Source organism: Acomys russatus, chromosome 6 (genome assembly GCF_903995435.1).
Source record: "Acomys russatus chromosome 6, mAcoRus1.1, whole genome shotgun sequence".
Lineage (NCBI taxonomy): Eukaryota > Metazoa > Chordata > Mammalia > Rodentia > Muridae > Acomys > Acomys russatus.
In genome coordinates, this window is record NC_067142.1 from 61752913 (window position 1) to 61775961 (window position 23049).

At 46.2% G+C, this 23049-nt stretch overlaps 1 protein-coding gene and 2 non-coding genes across 3 annotated transcripts in view; 1 reads left to right on the plus strand and 2 right to left on the minus strand.

The window, feature by feature from the left end:
• Window positions 1-7147, minus strand: part of Mpzl1 (myelin protein zero like 1) — a 38739-nt gene extending 31592 nt beyond the window's left edge. The window contains exon 1 of the mRNA XM_051147769.1: window positions 6933-7147. Within this exon, the coding sequence (XP_051003726.1) occupies window positions 6933-7023 (91 nt within the window). The 5' untranslated portion in view covers window positions 7024-7147. The remainder of the gene's footprint in view (window positions 1-6932) is intronic.
• A 6823-nt stretch (window positions 7148-13970) lies between these two features.
• Window positions 13971-14042, plus strand: Trnap-agg (transfer RNA proline (anticodon AGG)). Its single transcript has one exon. It is a non-coding gene; the product is annotated as a tRNA-Pro (tRNA).
• Window positions 14043-14518: 476 nt separating this feature from the next.
• Trnap-cgg (transfer RNA proline (anticodon CGG)) lies at window positions 14519-14590 on the minus strand. The gene has a single exon. It is a non-coding gene; the product is annotated as a tRNA-Pro (tRNA).
• Window positions 14591-23049: the final 8459 nt, after the last annotated feature.

The following is a 23049-nucleotide window of genomic DNA, read 5'->3' on the forward strand; positions in this document are numbered from 1 at the left end:
GACACCCACTTCTGGCTTCCTCAGTCACTGCACAGACATGGCACATCTGCATACATGTAGGAAAAATACTCACACACACAAAATAAGAATAAGTATTTTAAAATTAAACAAGCACAACCAAGTTACATAGTGCCTTAGGAAGATATGAGAAGTTGATCTTTGGCCTATACCTATGCACACAAATGGGGGGTGAGGGTGGGGGCGGGAGGTGGGGGAGCACTTCGCTCTCCCTAGTCCCTTATTCCATTTCTGGAGTTCCTTAGAAAGCTTGCCTTGCTGTCCAAAGAGTTCTGAATTTTTTCATTCCCTCTTGAAGCAAATATAATGCCATCAACTCCTAAACCTAATTAGTGAGTTCAAGGCCAGCCAGAGAGACATAGCAAGCCTTTCCTTCACAAAATCAGAATAAACATGCAAACACACGTGTATTTAAAATGTTGCATAAAATCATCTCAAGCTACTTATAAATGTTACCTAGTAAACAAACAAATTTGCATCACAGACTTGGTGCCACACCAAAATATTTCAGTATGTATATGCTTATTCAGATATTCCAAAGTTAAAAAATTAAAAATAAATAAATAAATAAATAAACTGGAACACTGCAGTGAGAATTTTGGTGTCTTTAAAAACTCAGTTATGTTACATAAACATGCTTTTGTTTTAATCCCAGGTGTGAGATATGGGGCTGCTTCAGGCTGTCCACAGAAGCTGACTATTTGCCTCATGGATGTTCTGGCAGGGGAGTGACTGTGCCAGCACAGAAGATGGTTTAATTCTGGGGACTATAGAGAGAGTATAAAAAGACCAGCTATTTCTCCTGCTGGTCTATCAAGTGGTAGAGAGAAAAGAGACAAGAAGCTGGGGCCATCCTGAGTAGATGAAGATTGGGCTTGCCCCAAGGAACACAACACCCCTAACCAGCAGGAAGTAGATTTAAATGCCACCTCTCCTGACTAACCTTCAGTCTCTCCTACCTGATGTTGGGGTGTTGGAAGGGATTGGGGTCAAGAAGGGTGGTAGATATAAGAACCCAAATAAAGTAGAGTTTTTTTTTTTTTAAATGCCTACAAACCACTTCTGAAGGCTGAGCACGGTGGCGCACGCCTTTAATCCCAGCACTCAGGAGGCAGAGGCAGGCAGATCTCTGTCAGTTCTAGGCTAGCCTGGTCTACTAATCAAGTCCAGGACAGTCAAGGTTGTTTCACAGAGAAATCCTGTCTTGGAGGAGGAGACAAAAAAACCAAAAACCACTTCTGGTTCTGTCATTTTAATTTTTTGTTTGTTTCTCTGTTTTGTTTTTCGAGACAGGGTTTCTCTGTGTAGCCTTGGCAGGCCTGGACTCTTAGATCAGGCTGGCCTTGAACTCACAGCGATCCGCCTGGCTTTGCCTCCCAAGTGTTGGGATTTAAGGCATGCGCCACCAGGTCCCATTATTTTAAATAAGGGATATGCCACCTGGAGTGCCTGCCTCATTAGGTTATTTGAGGACTGAAATTAATTAATGCTTGCAAAAGGCTTAAAATGTTACCTGGCCTAGTACAGGTTCCATATACTGTGATAAATAAGACAGTAGCTGCAAGAACACGTAGGTACATTGCCATTGGACAGACTTAGGCCCAAAGGAAATTATTTATCAAGAGACATTAGCAGGTGAGGATGAAATGAGAACATTTAGGATACATATACATTAAAATGCTGTGAGAAGACGCATTACTTTGTATCCTAACATAAATAAATAAATAAATAAATAAATAAATAAAAAGCATATTGTTTATCATTTCTCTAAACAATTGCCATTATTTGTAATGAGTGTAAAACCTTGGTCCCACTTACTTTATGTACATTACTTATCTGTCCAAATGGTCTCTAAGCACTGAAGGACCTAAGCATCCCCAGTCTTCCACTATACCCCAGGGCTTTTAAGAATTTGGGCTTGTGTGAGCCCCTAGTTCAGTGTTTCTCGACAGGGTGAGTGGGAACCTTTTGTGCCATGTTGTGGGAGCAGGCCAAAGACCGCTCCACAGGGGTAAGTTACCTAAGACCATGGGAAAACAGATATTTACATGATAATTCACAACAGCAACAAATTACAGTTTTGAAGTAGCAACAAAAATAACTGTAAGGTTGAGGGCGGGTGTCACCTCCTGAGGAACTGTATTAAGGGGCCACAGTCTTAGGAAGATTAAGAACCACTGCTGTAGTTCCATGCCTCTGCTGCCATTCAGTGCTACCAACAGGTCAAGGTTGGCACGTCCTGTTCGTCTGCCAGCAGGAGCTGAGACTGAGCCAGCTCCCTCTTGTCGGCATGCTCGCCTGTGGGAGCTCTATTCTTCAGGAGGCAATTCATTGTTGATCCTCCATGACCAGAAGGTCCCTGAACACATGCTCTGACACTGTCTCTCTTGGTCTCACCCTGGCTGGAGTGACCACAGACCGGAGGGGGGGGGGGGAGGGGGGGGGTGGGGAGGAACGGGACGACACGGACTGCAAACAGCACCACAAACTAGAGGCTAAAGAGAAGAATCAGAAAAGAAAAATCAAGGCAAATAAAAGACCCGCAATGTAAACATCAAACTCTAAACCCTCCTGGATGACAAGATTTAATTATTAAATGAACTTCAGACACATCTTGAGAAGCTTTGCTGAGACCTGGAGCTTAGAGATGTAGCTAAGAGGAACTGTGAGGCAGAAGTCAGGTTCCATAGCAAGGCAGATTCTAGCCCAGCGGTGGTGGCACGCACCTTTAATCCCAGCACTCAGGGAGGCAGAGGCAGGTGGTCTACAGAGTGAGTTCCAGGACAGCCAGGGCTACACAGAGAAAACCCTGTCTTGGAAAACAAACAAACAATAACAAACCCAAGCCAAGCCAAAAAGACCAAGACAGATTCTACAACATGTCTGTACTGCACAGCAGTAAGAAAGATCTGAGAGGGAGTCACTAACGCGGCAGTAGACGCAAGAGCAGACACAAGACGGTGGTAGAGCTTTCCCAGCCTTGAGGGGCTGCCAGGTGTAGCCACAAAGGGCCAGAAGGTACTGGGAAGGGAAGAGTGTTTGCCAGGAAACGATTCCAACAAAGGGCTGTGGGTAGCTGGAGAGGGAGAGACACAGCCAGGAAGTGACTAATGCACTGATGGGGTGGTTGGGGGGGGGGGGGGGGGGAGAAGGAGGAGGGAGACAGCTCTGAAGGGCAGGGTGACATTCTGAAGTTGGTATGTTTTCCTGTAATGGTGACAGCCGGAGGCATAAGAAGGGGAGGAGAGAAGGCTAGACCAGTAAGAAACAACAGCCTGAGGGTGAGCATAACTCTGAAGAAACAGGGACTTCCTGAGGGGAGGAATCATTCAGGTGACCGGCCCACAAGGGATGACAGATGTGACAGAGTGAGAGCCTAAGTAGGCCTGTATTCACTCCCTAGGCAGACATCTGCTTACCAGGACCCCTGCGGCTCGTTGAGGCTCAGGGTCTATAGGAAAGCAGTGCCATTCAGGTAACGTCAGACCTCAATTCCAACATTTGTTTATGTTAAATTATCTATGTACCTTCCAAGTTTAGAAAGCTTTAACTATGATTTTAAAAATTCAAGTCAAATGCAGTGGCTCATACCAGTAATCCCAGCATTTAGGAGGCCAACACAGTAGGATTACTGTGAGTTCAAGGCCAGGTTGAGCTCCACACAGTGAGTCAGTCTGAAGCCAGCCTGGGCTACACAGTGTGTAAGACTCTGTCTCAAAGAAATATATATATATATAAATATATATATGTAAATATATATATAAATATATATGTAAATATATATATATATATATATATATATATATATATATATATATATATATATATATATATATATATAAAAGCTTAGAAACTCCAAAGTTCCTCCACTTAAAACTTTCAGGTAACAAACTTCAACCTGCAAATGAAGTCATGCCGCCTCTGCCACCCAAGGAAGGCACTCAGCAACCCCACTGAGTTCCTGCCACGTCCCCAGGTGCTTTCCTAGGCTTTGTGGTGTGGCATTCTCTCTACAGTAAGCACGCTACACCAGTGAGACTGGAAGAGAGGAAATGTCACTGGTGGACCGAAGCCAGCACAACTCCTGGAAGGCTTCCTTCCTGGGTCCAGCTTGTATTCTCATTTGTACTCTAAAGCCACAAGGTGGGATGGGCAAACAAGTAAGAGTTTATAGACGCATATTGCCAGTCAGCAGGTTGTTAAGGGCAACTGGCCACTGTTTCGGTGATTTTCCCAGGTCACTCTGTTTCAGGTGGCAAGTGAAGCCATGCCTGGCAAACAGGCAATACAAGCAGTGCTTTAAGAAAGTCACTAAGTAGAGCAACAAATCATCAGTATCTAATAATTGGCCTTTTCTACCTTATTCTATTTCAGCTTTGGTGGCGATTTACATCACCATTAGTGGAAAAGCCATGAAAAAAAATTTTCCAGTAGACAGACTACGAACCAGAGAAGTGCAGATGAGTGTGTAATGGGGTCAGTAGGTCTGTGACTAGTGCTGCCAGCAGGCATGAGTGCTGGCTGTGCACATGGGTGAGTTTGTACGCTCTAACTCTCAGTGCAACATTCTCTCATTTAACATTAGTCTAGATCTGTGGACACATACAGCACTGATGAGATTGCTAAGGGGGGAAGGGAAGGAGCAAAAGGGTTGGGCGTCTGAGTTTTGAAACAAGATACATGACCACAGAATGGACAACACTGGTCATTTGTAGAATTTAATCTACTTTCTAAACAGCCCTGGAAAACTACAGTCCAGGAGAACGCCCTATCATGTTTCAAGGCTGTAGCTCCATACCTACAATGTAACTGGCAGCAGCCTGCAACACTAACAAGTTGTTGGACCACCTTGCTGGAGACTTAAGCCCAGATAATGATGGGTCAAGGGAAGGTGAACCCACAGACGGAGCTGGACTGTTTAGACTTGTATATGTCTCTCGACCTCTATTTTAACTTTCAACTTTTCAGGATCCTGGGGATGGACTGGACTTCAGTCACTGGATCTCTGTCTGTCTTCCCAATGTGACCACACTGACTAAATCTCCACTTTCCACATTTAAAAACAAAGAACAAACAAAGACACAAACAAAACCTATTGCTTTGACTTCTCAAGAACCTGGTATCTTAGGGTAAAGGCTGTGACTCCCACCCCCCCCCCACCAAGTTCCATAACAGTTTCAGGTACTTAACATCTAAGAAGTGCTTATAGATATTTGCTAAGTAACTGGACAGAATTTGAGACTCTATTCCGGAAGAGCACAACGGTGTGTTCTTGTAGTCCCGGGTGCCTGGGGGCTGACACAGCATTGCTCGAGCCCAGGAACTGAAGACCAGTCTGGGCGGCATGGTGAAAGGAAATCTCAAAAGCAGCAAAGTCAGGTGTGCTGCACACCTTTAATCCAGCACTTGGGGGTCGAAGGCAGGAAGATACTCAGTTCCAGGTCAACCTTCGATAAACAGCGAGGGGCTCGCTGTCTCAAAAGAACTTTCCCGTAAAAGATGAACCCTTACTTGTAGTCCCTTCAAATCTTCGCAGACTGTCCTTGAATTCATGGTAATCTTCCTGTTCCAGTGACATTTAGTTCATACCGCCGCTTCTGCTGCTTTAAACACTCTGATCACTATGACTACCCTGCCCTCAATGGCAAGGTCTGACATGTCGCAATTCAGCCCGAAAGAGTACTGATAAAATGGAGTTTGGGTCCTAGTCTGTGCTCCTTTGCAAATACAACCCATACCAATACAATAAATAAATAAACAAAAATTCCACTTTTTCTTTTTCCGTAGGAGAAATAGGAAAACACAGAACAGATTCCATCTGATATACGCAAAGTGAATCTTGGTCCATTTTCACATGTATGCTAGTAACATCTTGGTTAAATCAATGTCGCTAATCCAACAGAATCTCACCTATATTTCTGGTTCCAGAGAACTTTCACACGGAAGAAAGTACTGAGTAGTGGACATTGAACAAATTACATTTTGCACAACAAAAGAAATAGGGCAGGGAGGAACCCCCCTCCGTACTTTCTTAGCAGTCCGTCCTCTCTGGAATCACTACTTAACCGAAGTCGGAGACAGAAACAAACACTTGGCTTTGAATAACACACACACATACACACACACATACACACACGCACGTCCGTCCTGGGTCAGACACTACTTCAGACGCCCCATAAAACAACTCATCCAATTCACATAAACGAAGCCGGAGCCTTTATCAAAAACTTGTTTGGTTATTTGGTACGGGGCCGAGAGGAGAAGGGGGCTTTTAAAAATCAAAGTAAAAGCATGCTTTGTAAATGTTCTAAGTCTGGTCAAATTATGGTGCCCATGCTTGGCATTAATACGAATTCAACTAAATCCGTTTAAGTCTGCATTTTAGTCCAGAAGCAACATAAATTTCGTCTCAGTGCCTTGCAGCCCCAGAAGTGAGATAAATGAGCTTCTGAGTTTTCTATCTCGAACTTAAAAATGAGTGTGTGCGAGTTTGAAACGGATCTTACCAGGTAAAAGAAAAACACTAGCTTAAACAAGGAAATAAACCAACAAAAGGCCCACAGATGAAAAATCCCGCAACCTTCCGCCATCTCCCAAAGGTGGAGAACCCCAATTCCAGGGTCCGACTCCCAGGAGGCCTTGGGCGACCCAGAGTCCCTAGGAGACGACGGCAGGGGATTGGGCGTACGTGGCTCCTGGGAGTGCCCCCAGGGAGCTGCAAAGTAGGGAGCCCCCTCCTCCTCCACGCACAGGGATCCAAAGAAAGAGGTTCCTCGGCTCCGGGCCGCGCTCCCCGGGCGCCGTGCCCGGGCCCCAGAGCGCGCTGGCCGCGCCCCCTCCCCTCCGCGGCGCCCCGAGCGCGCGCACGGCCGTCGAGCCCCCGCCCGACCCCGGCCCGGCCCGGCATCACTCACACAGCCCGAGCACCGTGGCCAGCATCGACCACAGCCAGCGCCGGCGAGCCGGGGCGGCAATCAGTGCCACGGCTCCGACGGCCTCTGCCATCCTGCTCCCGCCGCTCTGCTTCGCCCGGTTCCCGCTGCGGCGGCTCGCTTGCCTCAAACCTCACAGATCCGGGTCGCGGCTGCGGGCGCGAGGACACCTCCACGCCACACCTCCCCGGTCCCCTCCCCGCCGGCCAGGCCCTCCGCAGGGCCGCAGCCGCCCCGCTGCCTGCTCATTGGTCTTCGGGGCATCCCGTGAGAGAAACCACTGGACAACAGGACTGCCCGTCAGCCCCTCCTCGAGCAAGGCCCCGCCCTCTGGGTCCCACCCTTGGTTTGTCGGTGCTGCACGCCCGCGTACAGAGCCACTGCAGCGGCCCAACGTTGAGCCTGCCTGCGTGGCTGGTCGTGGGGCAGCCTGCCGGCTCTTCGCCGCCAGATGCTGCCGTCCTTGCTTAGGGACAGCCCTCAGTCCTCTTCATGTTTCTCCTCGCGGTGTCTTCCAAGTCCTGATCTCATCTCTCACTAGGATCTGCTTGGTTACTCTTGGCTTCACCTAAAGAAAAGCAATTAATTTAGGGGCGGGTGTGGGAGTGGGTGGGAGGCGAGAGTGAGATGAGGAGAGACTTTCCATTTGGTCGTCCAGACATAAAAGGACCCACCATTCCTTTGACCTGTACCCAGGGTCTGCCTTTGCCTGAACTGGACCATTTGTTTTGCAACCTGAGGTCTCCATCTTGCCCTAACTTCTGAACAGCTCCTCTTTCAGCTATCAAAGGGCAGAAAAGGAACGGGAACTGGAAAGCGGTCCCGACACCTAGATCACCAGAGAATGAACTGTTTGTTTAGCATATCAATGTTCCTCGGCCTGTGTAAGGAAAGTTACTACCGGGAAGGATGTCCTGCCTCGATTCTGACAATGCCTACTATATACCATCTGATTCGGAGATAGCCTTCAAAGGGGGGTAAACGGAGGGACTAGAACACAAAACAGATGAGAGGGAAGGAAGAACAAGAAAATCCAAGTGAGAGTCTTGGGGAGGACAAGACGTTTTAGACCGGAACAAGGCTAGAGGCAGAGCACGGGGCAAGAGTCCAAACTGCAGCCTCTCGTTTCGGGTTTTGTGGAAAGCCAATCTTAGCAATGCTTCCTGATGTCTTTGCGGGTCTGGGCTATTAACTATGTAGTACATCAAGTTCCTAATTACCAGGCAATTAGAGAAAACCAGGAGGGCATTTTCTGTCAACAGGTCCTTTCAGTAAGTGGCACTGCTAGTGGAACTGTAGGTGCCGGGTGCACTGGCCCCTAGACTTCACTCTCAAGTAGCATAGGTTTAGGAGCGCAGACAACCTGATACTCAAATTTTAGAACAATCCTTTTGGCTTTTGTTGTTCCTTTAAGGAAGGGTCTCACTCTGTAGTCTTTGCTAGCCTGGAATGTGCTTCGTAGACCAGGTTGTCCTCTAACACAGAGATCTGCCTGCCTCTGCCTCCTGAGTGCGGGAATTAAAGGCATGCACCACCCCACTTACCTCAAAGCAATTCTTGAAGAGAAAGCAAATAAAGCCATTATCTGTGGCTAATGGATAAACCGTGGTTTTCAGAGATGTGTCAAAGGTTCAAAGATTGGCGTGTACTTCAACACAGAAAAACCTGGCCAGGAGGACTCTGGGAAGGATTTATGAAAGATAACATTTGGGGTGGATTTTTAATAAATGAAAGTTTACTGGAGAAATAGAAGAGGCAAGCTTTGGAGGATGAGACTGAGAAAGAAGGGTTGTTTCACATTTGAGGCCAGCCTAGGCTGCACCATGAACTCTAAGCCAGTCTGCACCACAGACATCTGTCTCAAAAAAATAAGACAAAGCCAGGCGTGGTAATGCACTCCTGTGGTCCCAGCACTCGGGAGGCAGAGGCAGGTGGATTGCTGTGAGTTTGAGGCCAGCCTGGTCTACAAAGTGAGTCTAGGACAGCCAAGGCTATACAGAGAAACCCTGTCTTGGAAAGCCAAAATAAATAAAAATAAAACAAAAACAGAATAGGAGAAGCAAACTCAGAGGACAGGAAAATGTGCATCAGGCATGCAATGGCTTCCAGTTTCAAGGGAGAGAAAAGGAAAAGAAGAATGCTAACAGTGTATTCGGTGGTGGTATTTTGAAGACCCTAAGGTTATTCTGTGCGCAGCAGAGAGTCACAAAAAGGGGAGAGACAAAGGCAGATCTGTAAGGAAGAGCGCTCCTCGTGCTGAGGGGAAGTGGAAGGCAGAAGCAGGAGGTCTTTGTCAGTTTGTTGTACATAGCAAGACCCTGTCTCAAAAAGAATGAGAAAGAAAGCAATGAGAGAGCACACACATGTCCATGGGATAAGGTGTCGCTGGGGACGAAGAGGAAGGCAGCACTTGAGAAGTGGGTCTGGAAAAAAAAAAAAAAAAGATTGATACGCTACCATATAAATTGAGTAGGAAATGCAGTCAAGAAAAGGAGTTCTAATTGCTAGACTCTCAACCTTGTCCTTAAGATCAGTTTCTACAGCCTGTTCGGCCAGCTACTTCCTCCAGGTGAGTGCCTCAGTCTACAGCTGCCATCTTCGAGACCATCTACCAGATGTCTGACATCGATAACTCACTCATTGGTGGAAATGCTCCCAAAGGTCTGAGGGCAAAGGTACCCAAAGCACAATAATGAGGGGCAAAGGATGTATCACTAACAGAAAACTGGATTCACAAGAGACCAAAAGTGTTGGGCACAGTGGCACATGCCTTTACTCCCAGCACTCTGGGAGGCAGAGGCAGGAAGATCACTGAATTCAAGGCCAGCCTGAATTCAAAGCGAGTCCAGAACAGCGAGGGCCAGAGAGACCCTGTACCAAAATACAAAAACAAAAACAAACAAGAGACCAAAGGATTAAAACAAGTACATCAAGGATGGTGTTAACTTACTCAATGCCACACTTAAGGACCAGAAGCAAGAAAAAATAAAGCCGTTTACGGCCTGGGCTACAGAACAAATCAAGCACAATCCTGGTCAGTTTCACTTTTTTTTTTAATGAATAAAAATATGAATCCAGATAGCTCAGTTGCTGTTCTGGAGACTATGTGACTCCAGACAGTATTTTCTTTAAGGATGGTTTACAAATGAAAAAATTCTAAGAAATATTGGCTTTATTGCCGGTCATCATAACTGGCTGTTGCTTGTCATCCATATGACACCAGAACCCAAGACAAGGATGACTGATATCATCTTGAACTTTAACTTTGACTGTGATTTACTTAGAGTAGAGGTAGGATTTTATATATATATATATATAATCATGACATGTATCCTGTCTAAAAATAAAGTATATTTAAACTAAAAGTAAAATGTTAGCACAAGAAAATGAGAAACTGCGATCCGTGGGTAGGAGCAGAAATATGTTCTGAACCATGACCATTAGACCCAAAGATGAGTCCAAGGACCGGTGTGATGGCTCACGCCATGAAGACACGAGCTACCAAGCCTGATGACTTAACTTCAGTCCCACGAGCTACCAAGCCTGATGACTTAACTTCAGTCCCAGGAACTGACATGGTGCAAGGGGATGGGAAACTCCTACAGGCTGTCCTGTGACCTCCACACACACATTATGTACACACAGGCACACACTCATAGGCACACATTTACACAGGTACATACTCATCACCATCACGATAACCCACAGTTTTATTTGTTTGGTTGGTTTTGGTTTTTTCAAGACAGGGGTTCTCTTGTAGGCCTGGCTGTCCTGGTTTTGTTTTGTAGACTAGGCTGGCCTTCAATTCACAGCGATCCACCTGCCTCTGCCCCCCAGTGCTGGGATTAAAGGCGTGCGCCATGCCTGGCTAACCCCAGTTTTATAAGCCAAACCAAACAAACAGCGACAACAACAAAAGACTAGAGCATTAACTGAATTATTTGTGGGTTCTCAATGCAGGTCTGGGAGAGGAATGGGGCCCTACCCAGGGTCATATACACTCAGGCCACTGACTTTGCTCACTGTTACCTGAACATAAAATGTCTTACGTCCAAGAACTGTTACAAACATAATTTTTTTACATATATAATTTTTAAGTTACCTTTAGTTGGCAACCATTTTAGCAAACATATTGGGGTTCTTGCTTCAATCAGACTCTAAAGGCCCTGTCTTCTTTCTACCGCCCTTTAATTCTGTCTTTCTATCCCATTCTGGAAGGACATGCCACTAGGCATATCATTCAGTGTATCTGGGAAAAAAATGTCCCTCCAGGTTCAGACCTGTTTCCCAAGGACACATGCCCTGGACTGGGCCACAGACTGTCCTAGTTGGTTTTACATTGCTGTGATAAACGCCATGACCAGAGAGCCTCCAGTTCATCACTGGAAGCCAAGGCAAGAACTCATGGATCCTGGAGGCAGGGACTAAAGCAGTGACCATGGAGGAATACTACTGACTGGCTTGTTCCTTGTTCAGGCTGCTTTCTTACACCGACCAGGACCACCTGCCCAGGAGGTGACACTGCTCACAGGGGGCCAGACCCTCCTCACAACAATCATTAATAAGATAAAGCTCCCCTCCCCCGCAGACAGATGTGCCTGCAGGCCAATGGGATGAAGGCAGTTCCTCAACAGAGCCTCCCTCTTCTTAGGTGACGCCGGTCTGAATCAAATCCATGGGAGCTCTCCAGCGGCAGCCTGGTCCTTCCACCAAGACAGGAAGCTTTTCCATCCGAAGGCAACTGCTGCTCTGAGTCTTATTGTATGTATATAGCCAGTTTCATTCGCCAGCATTACAGATGAACAAGATAGCTCGGTATCTGGAGTGCAGAGAGCAAAAGTTAAGACTCCTTAGCTGGCCGTGGTGGCTCACCCTTGTAATCTCGCTATTCAGGAGGCCAGGCAAGCCAGGGGGGCTGCAGAGGTTTGAGGGTGTTCTGAGTCTCACTGTGCTGCCCTGAACAGGAGGCGCTGAGTTCTACAGTGGATTCAGGGAGAGAAGGACCGAGTAGGCTTTTAGTGGGTGGAGACTAAGGGATTGCATTGCCTGGGCAAGTAGTCATCCCTGCTTCATTTGGGAAGTAGAGACTGCTGTGGTGTCTGGGGCACGTTTTGTTTTGTTTTCAGTTAGATTTTTCTATCCTGGCATCCAGAACTTATTAATATTCTAAAGAGCATTCACACCATTTTTTACCTGGATCCCTAAGAATTAAAGTGTCAACTTTAGTTGAAACAAAGAGCAGAGACTGCACATGAGAATCGAATCTCAGTGCTGTAATTTTCTGCTGTCAAACCCTAGGGTGGTAGTGGGGGGAGGGGGGAGAAATGGACAATTCAGGGTCAAGAAGCACTGTGTGTCAATTGTCTGCTAGATGAACGAGCAAGAAACAAGTAAGTAAAGCTGATGGACACCATGCACATAAAACAAATGAGTCTGTTTGGGAATTCCCACTGCCTGTCTGTAATTTCCCATGTGTTTAGCTATTTGCCAGGATAGTGATTTTTTTTGGTTTTGTTTTTGTTTTTTTGTTGTTTTGTTTTGTTTTTCGTGACAAGGTTTCTCTGTGTAGCCTTGGCTGTCCTAAACTCACTTTGTAGACCAGGCTGGCCTCGAACTCACAGTAACTCATCTGCCTCTGCGGCTCCAGGGCTAGGATTAAAGGCATGCCCTGCTTTTAAGATAGTGATTCTCAATGACTATTCCACAGAGTACCAGATTGTATATTGATAAGGAACTTGGGGCAAATTGTGACCACTTAGAATTACTGAACATCGCCCTTGATGTCTATCATGAGCACCAATGAGAAGCATTTAAAGATTTAATATACTTAAGAAGCTATGACTTTTTAAAAAATATAGGACACAGGAGCCATGCCAAACTTCATATTGTTTCAATTTCAGCATATGGTATGTGCTGCTGAAGACAGTGCAAGCTGTGATTTCTTTGTCTAACTAAGGATAATGAACAAGGAGACCACAATTACACAATCAGTTGCCAGTTGAACGATAGAGTCAATTTGGTATTGGTGTTTTGCCGCCAAGAAATTATGGGAGGCAAGACTGCAACTCAGACCTGGTGTGGTATACGCTTTTAAATAAATTAAATTAAAAATATAAAACTCTCCGCAGTTGAGAGGCAGAATCCTAGTGAGTTCCAGGCTATTCAAGGTTCTACAATGAGACTACGACCAAGATAAAACATTGGTTTTGATATGTTAAATGGTTCTTCCATGCTCAGGAAATTTGGAGTCAGGGATTTAACAAAGCAAAACCACAGCAATGACAAAAAAGTCTCCAGCAAAAGTTCAAGGATGGGAAAGTGGGGCTATGGAAAGTAGTATTTTAAAATATGTAATGTCATGAAATAGACAAATTTTGTTTTTTAAGACAGGGTTTCTCTGTGTAGCCTTGGCTATCCTTGACTTGATTTGTAGACCAGGCTGGCCTTGAACTCACAGTGACCCATCTGCCTCTGTCTCCTGAGTGCTAGGACTAAAGGCATGCCCCACCACCTCTGGGAAACAATTTCTTTTTTTGAAATAATTTTTATGTACATTTGGTGTTTGGTGTCTATGAATATCTGTATGAGTCTGTATGAGGGAACAGACAGTTGTGAGCTGCCATGTGGGTGCTGGGAATTGAACCTGGATCCTCTGAACAGAGCACCCGCTGCTCTTAACCACTAAGCCATCTCTCCAGTCCTGAAATAGACAATTTCATCGAAACTGGAAAGTGTGAAATACTGTGATGCAACACTGAAAACTTAGTAAATGGCATTTACACTGTCACATATAGCTTATTAGCCACAAAGAGAAAATTCTTGTTCTCAAAACAATAGGTCAGTATTGTTTTAGCAATGGTATCGTTGCGTTTTCTGGATCACTTAGTTTTTAAAGAACAAAGCAGAGCAAAGGGGAGATTTAAAAACCAAATACAAATATTACCGTAAATGAATGACCAAGAGGGGGCGCCAGACTCTTTCTATATCCCTTTATGATGACAGGAGAGATAGACACATCGTGGCTCGTTGGTCTAGGGGTATGATTCTCGCTTAGGGTGCGAGAGGTCCCGGGTTCAAATCCCGGACGAGCCCTTCTTTTGCTCAGAAACCTAAAACTCTCCCTTTAAAAATAAAACAAACAAGAAAGGCACACTTTACATTCACGGTCCAATTAAAGCATAAAGGTTTTCTAGCCGTGTCCTTTGTTCCGCCTGTTCCGATCGCAGCGCGTGTGCGGGGACAAGGGTTGCTCGTTAGTTTGCAGTCGGGTTTAAAGCACTGCTCCGTCGTAAAGCGGCGCTGCGGCTTCCAGAGATTCTGGAACGGCGCCTGGCCAATCCCCGACGCTCCTGCCACGTGTGGGAGCGTCCGGGTCTCCCAGGTTTCTGCCCTGCCCTGCTGACCCACACTGAGGTCAGGTGGTCCTTGGCTTAGAAAAAGAAACCAATGCACAGTCGAGCCCAGAGGACCACAGTAGTTTCACTTGGGTCTTTTGTATGAGATGTGTACGAAAAACGAAACCTATTTTAGTTTAAATCTATAGGGTTAAAGGGAGAAAGATAAAACCTGGGCTCGTCCGGGATTTGAACCCGGGACCTCTCGCACCCGAAGCGAGAATCATACCCCTAGACCAACGAGCCGCCCTCGGGTGCGGCGCTGTCGGTACCTCCCTTCAGCCTCCCTCGGGTCCTCCCCGCTGACCTGGCCGGGGAACCTTTTCCCGTGCGTTGTTGTTCTCTGGGTTCCGAGGCACCAGGGCCGGAACCCGTTCCCGCCGGGCCGACGTGAGCCCGGAGGACGCACCTTTGGCCTGAGTGCGGGTCCGGGGGCGGGGGAGGGGGGACGGGATTGCCGGGATCGCCCGCGGTCACCCCGCCCCCGGCCGCCGCAGGGAGCCGGCCTAGGTACGGAAAGTGCCGCGGCCTGGCTCACGAGACGAGACCGTGGGCTCCTGGGAACCGCGGCCTTTCCCCGAAATCCCAACCTTTCAAGCGCTTTGAATGGAAGCCATTGATACGCAATTCAGCACAGTCCCTGAAGCACTCCTGTGTCCCCTTTTGCAGCGTTGGGGACCGTGGTCCAGACACCTTCGGTTACTCACTAAAAGGAAGTGGAGCTCCCGGAAGGACCCCCCGCGCTCCTAGAAGGTGGGACAATAGAAGTGGGGCGGGGAGAGGGGTTACTAGGGTGGGGGTGGGGGAGCTCGTTAGAGGAGCGGGGGATGGGCAGTGGCTATGGGGTTAGATCTCCCCTCCAGCAAATCTGAGACTCAGGTCTTATTGTCGGGCCCAGTGTTGCTCCGGGGCTATGGTCTCACGCTGGTGTAGCTCGCCCGCCAGGCATCTAAACCGGGATAGACTTAGTCCTGCTCTCTCCTCCACCTTCATGCCTCACCATGATGCTTAGTGTACTACGGCAGGATTGTAGAGATTGTTTGTGGTTTCAGTGCCCTGTAGCCGGGTTGGACTTCTCCGAGGGTCCACCTGCCATGTTTGCCCTTTCACCAGCTCGTGCCAAGCTCTATGCTTCTCCCTGCCCCTACTCTCCCCTCCCCTCCCCTCCCCTTCCCTCTCACTTCTTTTATTTTCTTCTCTGTGTGACAGCCTTGGCTGTCCTAGACTCACTTTGAAGACCAGGCTGGCCTCAAATTTACAGAGGTCCGCCTGTCTCTGCCTCCGAAGTGTTGGGATTGAAGGCTTGCGCCACCACGCCCCGCTGCCTCCCACATCTTAATGCTATTAAACTCTGTATCTCAAGACCCTGTATTCAAGGCCAACGTGGGCTATGTGAGCTCCTGTTTCAAAAATTATTAGCATTAGTATTAGTATTACTACTACTACAAAGTTCACACACAAAGTTAATTAAAACAGATAAAAGAAAGGAAGTGCAGCCTCAAGCATGTTCACACCGGTGAATAATAAAGGCCGACCAGCAAATCATTTTGCTGGCTACTGGCCTATGAAGGCACTCAACAAACAAAATAGATACATATAAAAACATGTGTCAAGAATGTTCATGAATATTAACTGACCCATTATCCTTGTGTGCATCTTGTGTGCAACTTAAAGAAAGTATACCTGTAAATATTTCTATGTAAAAGGCATAATGACCAGGCAGAGGCAGGTGGATCTGTGTGAGTTCCAGGCCAGCCAAGGTTACACATAGTGAGACTCTGTCTTTAAAAAAAAAAAAAGTCACATTGAAATACTAATTAAACGTCTTACAAAACAATCTCTTAAAAAAATAGCCACGAGTGACTCTTGTTAGAAATGGCCTAGGGATTCCCTCTCAATTATTTGTGTTTTTTTTTTTTTTTTTAATTATTTGTGTTTTAACTGGAAACAGATCTACCCATGTAGGTGTTGGAATCCTTGAAGGCATGCCTTTCATAGCATTGCAAGCATTCTCCACCATGGCCAGAACCTGCTTCGTTTCTTTAGAAACCTGGAGTGACCAAGTGTGGTCAGTGGAAAAGAACCACCATAAACCCTGCATAAAAACCGGCTCACTTTGTAGGATCGCCCGTGTCCCCACTCCCTGCACTGTTAATATACATCTGTATGCGTGCTCCAGTTAAGCCAGCAACTCTCAGTGTAACTAACATTGACTTTCTGTCTTCTGGAGACAAACTGCTTATCCTAAGCATAAGAGGTCCGTGTCCGGTTCTCTTTCCCCTCTCTCTTCGCCTACATGATCATTTGTTCATTTCTTCCATACTGATTTATGCACCTATTTTGAAAAGCCTCCACATATTCCTGCAGTCCTGTGGTTGCGACTGGCTGGAATTGACACATTATTCCTGGTGGTGCTTAGGAGCCTTGTCTATTTTTCTGGCCAACACTATCCAATTTAACTTCTGATATTCCTTCCGTAGCAGGAGCTGTCCTCTCATTTTCAGATGTCGCTCAAATCGGTTATGTCTTGTATCCAATTATAATTTGGAGGTCACTACCCCCAGTAAAGACACAGAGGTATGTCAGACCTAGATTATGAAGGAACTGCTGTCCAGTGGGCACCTGTACTTCCCACAGGGGGTCCTGCACAGTCATTTTTTTTTTTTTTCCTCTTTCTCCAGCCTTTCTTTTCTTTTAAGATTCGGGCTAGGGATGTAGCTCAGCGGGTAGAGTGCCGGCTAGTATGTGTAAAGCCCTGGATTTGATGCTTAGCATGGAATCAACCAAGAAGAAGGATGCATGCCTGTATCCTAGCACTTAGGAATTAGAAACAGGAGAATGAGAAGCGAGAGGCCAACCTGGGACACTGGAGGTTCCGTTGCAGAACAAAACGAACATGCACCGAGAAAAACTAAGATAAGCAATATAAATTAGAAACAAAAACAAATGAATGGTGGCACACACCTGTAATCCCAGCACTCAGGGGGCCAGAGGCAGGTAGAGCTCTGTGAGTTTTAGGCCAGCCTGGTCTGCAAAGTGAGTCCAGGACAGCCAAGGCTATACAGAAAAACCTGTCTTGAAAAAACCAACCAGGGGCTGGAGAGATGGCTCAGAGATTAAGACCACTGGCTGTTCTTCCAAAGGTCCTGAGTTCAATTACCAGCAACCACATGGAGACTCACAACCATCTACAATGAGATTTGGTGCCCTCTTCTGGCAGACAGAACACTGTGTACATAATAAATAAATAAATCTTAAAAAAAAAGAAAGAAAGAAAAGAAAAAAAGAAAACAAAGAAAAGGAAAAAGAAAAAAACCAAACAAACAAACAAAAATTTTTGGGGGCGGGGGGTGTTTTTTGAGACAGGGTCTCTCTGTGTAGCCCTGGCTGTCCTAGACTCACTTTGTAGACCAGGCTGGCCTCAAACTCACAGTGATCCACCAGCCTCTGCCTCCCAAGTGCTGGGATTAAAGGCGTGCGCCACCAGGCCCAGCCCAAAACTTCTTTATTTTAATTTTATTTTAGTTGTTGTTGTTGTTGGTTTTTTGGTTTTTTGTTTGTTTTTTGTTTTTTGTTTTTTTGTTTTTGGAGACAGGGTTTCTCTTGTAGTCCTGGCTGTTCTGGACTCTGTAGACCAGACTGGCCTTGAACTCACAGAGCTCTGCCTGCCTCTGCCTCCTGAGTGTTGTGATTAAAGGTGTGCACCATCACATATTTATTTAATTTTATCTTTGTATGTGTACCATACATGCACAGTGCCCATAAAGGACAGAAAGCTGTAAGCAATCACCTAGGTCCTGGGATCCAAACCCAGGTCCTTCACAAGAGCAGTGAGCTCTTAACAGCTGAGCCATCTCCACAGTCCCAAGATAAGTTATGTTTTTAAACTAGAAAAAAGATAGGCTTATAAAACTGTGCATTTCAATGTGTCTATTTGTGGTGGTTTGAATAGGAATGTCCCCCATAGACTCAAGCGTGTGAATGCTTGGCCCATAGGGAGGGGCAGTATTAGGATGTGTGACCTTATTAGAGGAAGTGTGTCACTGGGTGCAGGCCTTGAGGTCTTTTATATGGCCAGGCTATCCCCAGTGTGACACATAGTCTCCTCCTTGCTGCCTTCAGATCAAGATGCAGAACTCTCAGCTCCTTCTCTGGCACCATGTCTGCCTGCACGCTGCCATGCTTCCCACCATGATGATAATGGACTAAACCTCTGAAACTGTAAGCCAGCCCCTTTATAAGAATTGCAGTGGTCATGGTGTCTCTTCACAGCAGTGGAACCCTAACTAAGACACTAGTCAAGAGTGACTAGTGACACAACTAGAGGTATCACAAAACAGGCCCTTTGTGCCTTTCTATATGCTTCTAGAGGTCATCATTAAGACAGTTTCTGCCATTTCTGGGAAGTCAAGAGCAACTGCGGAAGTGCCTAATGCCACCCAGCTCCCTGGCTTCCTTAGATACTCAGTAGTGGTTAGTACCAGGGATGCCAGTATCTGAAGAAGCCCTTGTTTTCTTGGAGAAGAAAGAGTTTCTGCATCTTAGTAACATCTGTTCTTTGAGTAATAACCATGAAATTATCCTAGAATCTTGTTTTTGAATGCTCCTTAAAGGGTAATTCAAAGTGTTTTGATTACATTTATTCAGTGCACGTGCACATGTGTGTGCCTTGGCACATGTATAAGGCTCAGAGGACTACATAGAGGAGTCGGTTTTCTCCTTCTCCCATGTGGGTCCTGGGGATTGAACTCAGGCTGCCAGATTTGACAGCTTGCACTGTTCCCCACTGAGCCGTCCCGCCAGCCCCAACCCATTCATTCTTTAGCACATGAGCAATGGTAAAGGTGGGCACTTATTTCGGCTGCCTACTTTCCAGTAATTTCTTCAAACTTCTATGTAAACCTGTCTCACGAAGAGCTGGAGTTATTACTCACCTGAGGACCCAGGAGCTGGTCTCCAGCTCCACAGCAGTGTACCTGACGTTTCTTAAGAAAGAGTTCAAACTGACAGATGTGAGATGGGGGTTGGGGGGAGTGCTTACATTTCACTTATTTTGCTTGTTTGTTTGCTTACCTATTTATTAAACAGTCTTCTCACTTAGCCTAGCCTGACCTCAGACTCACCAAGTAACCCAGGCTGGCCTTGAAGTCATGGTGATCCTGCCATTCTAGGCAAACAGTACACTAACTGAACTACATTCCCAGGCCATCACAGTACTAAACTTTTGTGTAATCTAAGAAGCCTAGCCAGAAGATAATGCTGTCTTTCTAACCATGTATTCCTTTATTGACATGATTTAACTATTACCTAGTTGATTGAGCCCAGGTCCTTTAAGGCTGGCTTTGTTGGGGGTGATCTCTATGCCAGAGTCGGGCCAGCAGCCCCTATGGCTTATGTTCTGGCTAGTTTTATGTCATCTTGATAGAAGATAGAGTCATCTGACAGGAGGGAATCTCAACTGAGAAAATGTCTCCATAATATCCAGGTGTAGGGCATTTTCTTTCTTTCTTTCCTTTTTTAATGTTTAAAGATTTATTTATTTTCTAGCCAGCAGGCCAGAAGAGGGCACCCAATCTCATTATAGATGGTTATGAGCCACCTTGTGGTTGCTGGGAATTGAACTTGGGACCTTTGGAACAACAGCTAGGGCTTTTAACCTCTGAGCCGTCTCTCCAGCCCTTGTAGGGCATTTTCTTTCTTTTCTTTTTTGATTTTTCAAGACATGGTTTCTCTGTGTAGCCTTTGCTGTCCTGGACTCACTCTGTAGACCAGGCTGACCTCGAACTCATAGCGATCCTCCTGCCTCTGCCTCCCAAGTGCTGGGATTAAAGGTGTGTGCCACTATGCCTGGCTGGGCATTTTCTTAATTAGTGATTGATGTGGAAGGACTGAGCCTTCCTCCATGGCCTCTGCCTCAGTTCCTGCCTCGAGGTTCCTGCCCTGTTTGAGTTTCTGTCCTGAATTCTTTCAGTGATGACCAATAATACTGACGTGTAAGCCAAATAAACGCCTTTCTCCACCAAGACACCCAGTTAACGAGTTATATAAGAAGCTAAGCCAGTATCCTGCTTAGTCTTTATTACCAACTTGACACAACTTAGAGTCTCCTCGGGAAGAGAGAACCGCAACTAAAGAATTGCCCAAGTCACATGGACCTTGGTTGTGGCTGCAAGAAATTGTTTTGATTGATGTGGGAGGATCCTTCCTACTGTGGGCGGTGCCATCCCCCGGCAAGGTAGGTGGGCCTAGGCTGTAAAAGAAAGCTGCTTGCGCAAGCTAAGGAGACTGAGTCAGTGAAGAGCATCCCTCTGTGATATCTGCCTCAGTTTCCATTTGAGTTCCTTCCCTGACTTCCTTCAGTGATGGACTGTGGAGCTGTAAACTAAATTAACCCTCTCCTCCCCAAGTTGCTTTGGCTCAAATGTTTTATCACAGCAACAGAAAAGCAAGCTTGACCAGTTAGTGCTGTCTTCTAAATGTGGCAGGCCTCTTCCTCCTCTCCCTTCCTGCAGGGAGGGTGCAGTATGAAGGTCAAGTAGAACTAGAAAGGCCACAGAAGGATGCTTTACTCTTCGGCCTGTCACTGTGGAAGAATCTGTTTTCTTTCAAACCCATAAAGAAATCCAAATGAAACAACATCTTCCTGGCCTGGTTGGGACAATGTGTTACCCAAGACACAGACAGGCTTTGTGCACATGCATGTCAGTTCAGTGAGGCCCCAGCTGGCCTCATCCTCTTTGAAACCTCCCCGCCTTGGCCTCTAGCCACCATGCCTAGCTTCAGATGACCTTCAACCCCAAATATTACCTCTAGGTGTGGTGCTGCTCACCTTTAATCCCCGCACTCGGGACACAGAGCCCAGAGGATCTCTATGAGCATGAGGCCAGCCTGGTTTGGCTCTCCAGGACAGCCCGAACTGTAGAGAAACCCTGTCTCACCACTCCCCCCCACCAAAAGCCCAAAAGCCCACCCAAATGTGGAACCCTCCTTATCCGTCATAGAAGTTCAGTGCTTAGGCTTGGCACTTCAGAAAGGGGCTGCCCTTAGGAACACCCTGCCAAGAGGACACTAAGGAGTGAAGGACCCTGGGAATGGGGCTGTTTTCATAAACTAGAACAAATGCTGTAACAAGGGGCTGGCATTTAGGGGGATGGTACCTTAACACCATCAAATGTGTCCCCGTGGTATTACAATGTCACCACATGTTAAAGTTGCTCTTTTCTGCTACTACATGCTTAGTACCTTTAGGAGAACACGGTTTCTTTTCTCATCTACAGCCTGCCCTTGCTTTTGCACGCCTTTCCTACCACACACAATCATAAATTATCACAACTCTCATACCCTGTATCCACAAAGTAGTCCTGTGAACATAGAAACTAGCCACTGAGATGCATGAATAAAGCCACATGTTCCTCAGTGGGCAACATCCCTGGTGATGGACAACAAGTAAGGAGGTAGACAATATAGAAATCTCAAAACATGTCTGACACATACTTTCCCCCACATGTTGTTAAAGTTAAAAGTCTATAATGTATACGATTTCGTCAATCTTGATTGACCAGGTCAGGAGTTGGTTACAACTTTAAAGCTATTTTAAAAATTGTTTTTGAAAAATAATATATATCACATATTAACATTATCTCAGAATTAGAAAACCTATAAATTGGATGAGAAAATTGAGGTACCATCAATGACATTTTTCTCTGTGAGACTGTTTTCTGAAACCAGAGGAAAACAATCCTTCCAGAAGACAGCTCTGCACCTCAAGGCACGGAGCTCCTCAACTGAGAATAAGGACCAACCCTGAAGAGTCATCATTTATTTAGGTTAACATTTCTTGAGTAGGAGTGCATGAAGAGGGGAAAGGAGGGGATCCGAGGAATGGATATCAGGCTCCCATCCCTGTAAACCCTCCTTCATCTCCAGACAGAATACTAAGTGAGAGGTCCTGGTGACAGCAGGCTGAAGTCCCCAACTTGTGCCTCCTGAGTCGAGGAGAAGAACTGGGACTTGAGAAACGCTTACTGAGAGCCGGGCATGGTGATACATACCTACAATCTAAAGGCAGAGGCAGGGGGAGGTCATAGGTTCAAACCCAGCCTGGGCTACATAGTGAATCGAAGGCTACATGGTGAAATTAAACAAACAAACAAATAAAAGCAAACAACAGTTGAGAAGGAGGTTCTCCAAAGGTAAGTTGCACTGTGGACACTCAAGGCAGCTCCCAGAGGTCCTCCAAGTTCATGTTCAAGTGTAACCATGCTTGTAGCATCACGTAGGCATGCTGTCGCACCTCAGGGGAGGAAATGAAGCACAAAGCCAGAATGGCCAAATATCCTGCCCCTCCACAGGAGTTCCTGTGCCTTGACAGCATGGGCTGAGATGGACTGGTCACCTCCCCTTGTTGTCATCAGCCAGACTATGTGACAGGAAAAGCTCCTGCCCTTGGAACAGACAAAAACAAGTTTTTAAATGTTTTAATAAATAGCCTCTTGAGTCCAAAGTTTTTGAAATTGGTTGGCTGTTTCCCTCTTGGAGTAAGTGGAAAGATCCTCTTGATGGCTTTGATATGTTTTCAGGTCTCTGCAATTTAGAGGGTTTTATCTTCCACAAGACTATCCTTTGAATCTACCTAAAATTGGTTTTAAATTACCTCTGAGGACCATAAAAACTTTACAACAATAAAAAGGCTGTAACTTTACCCA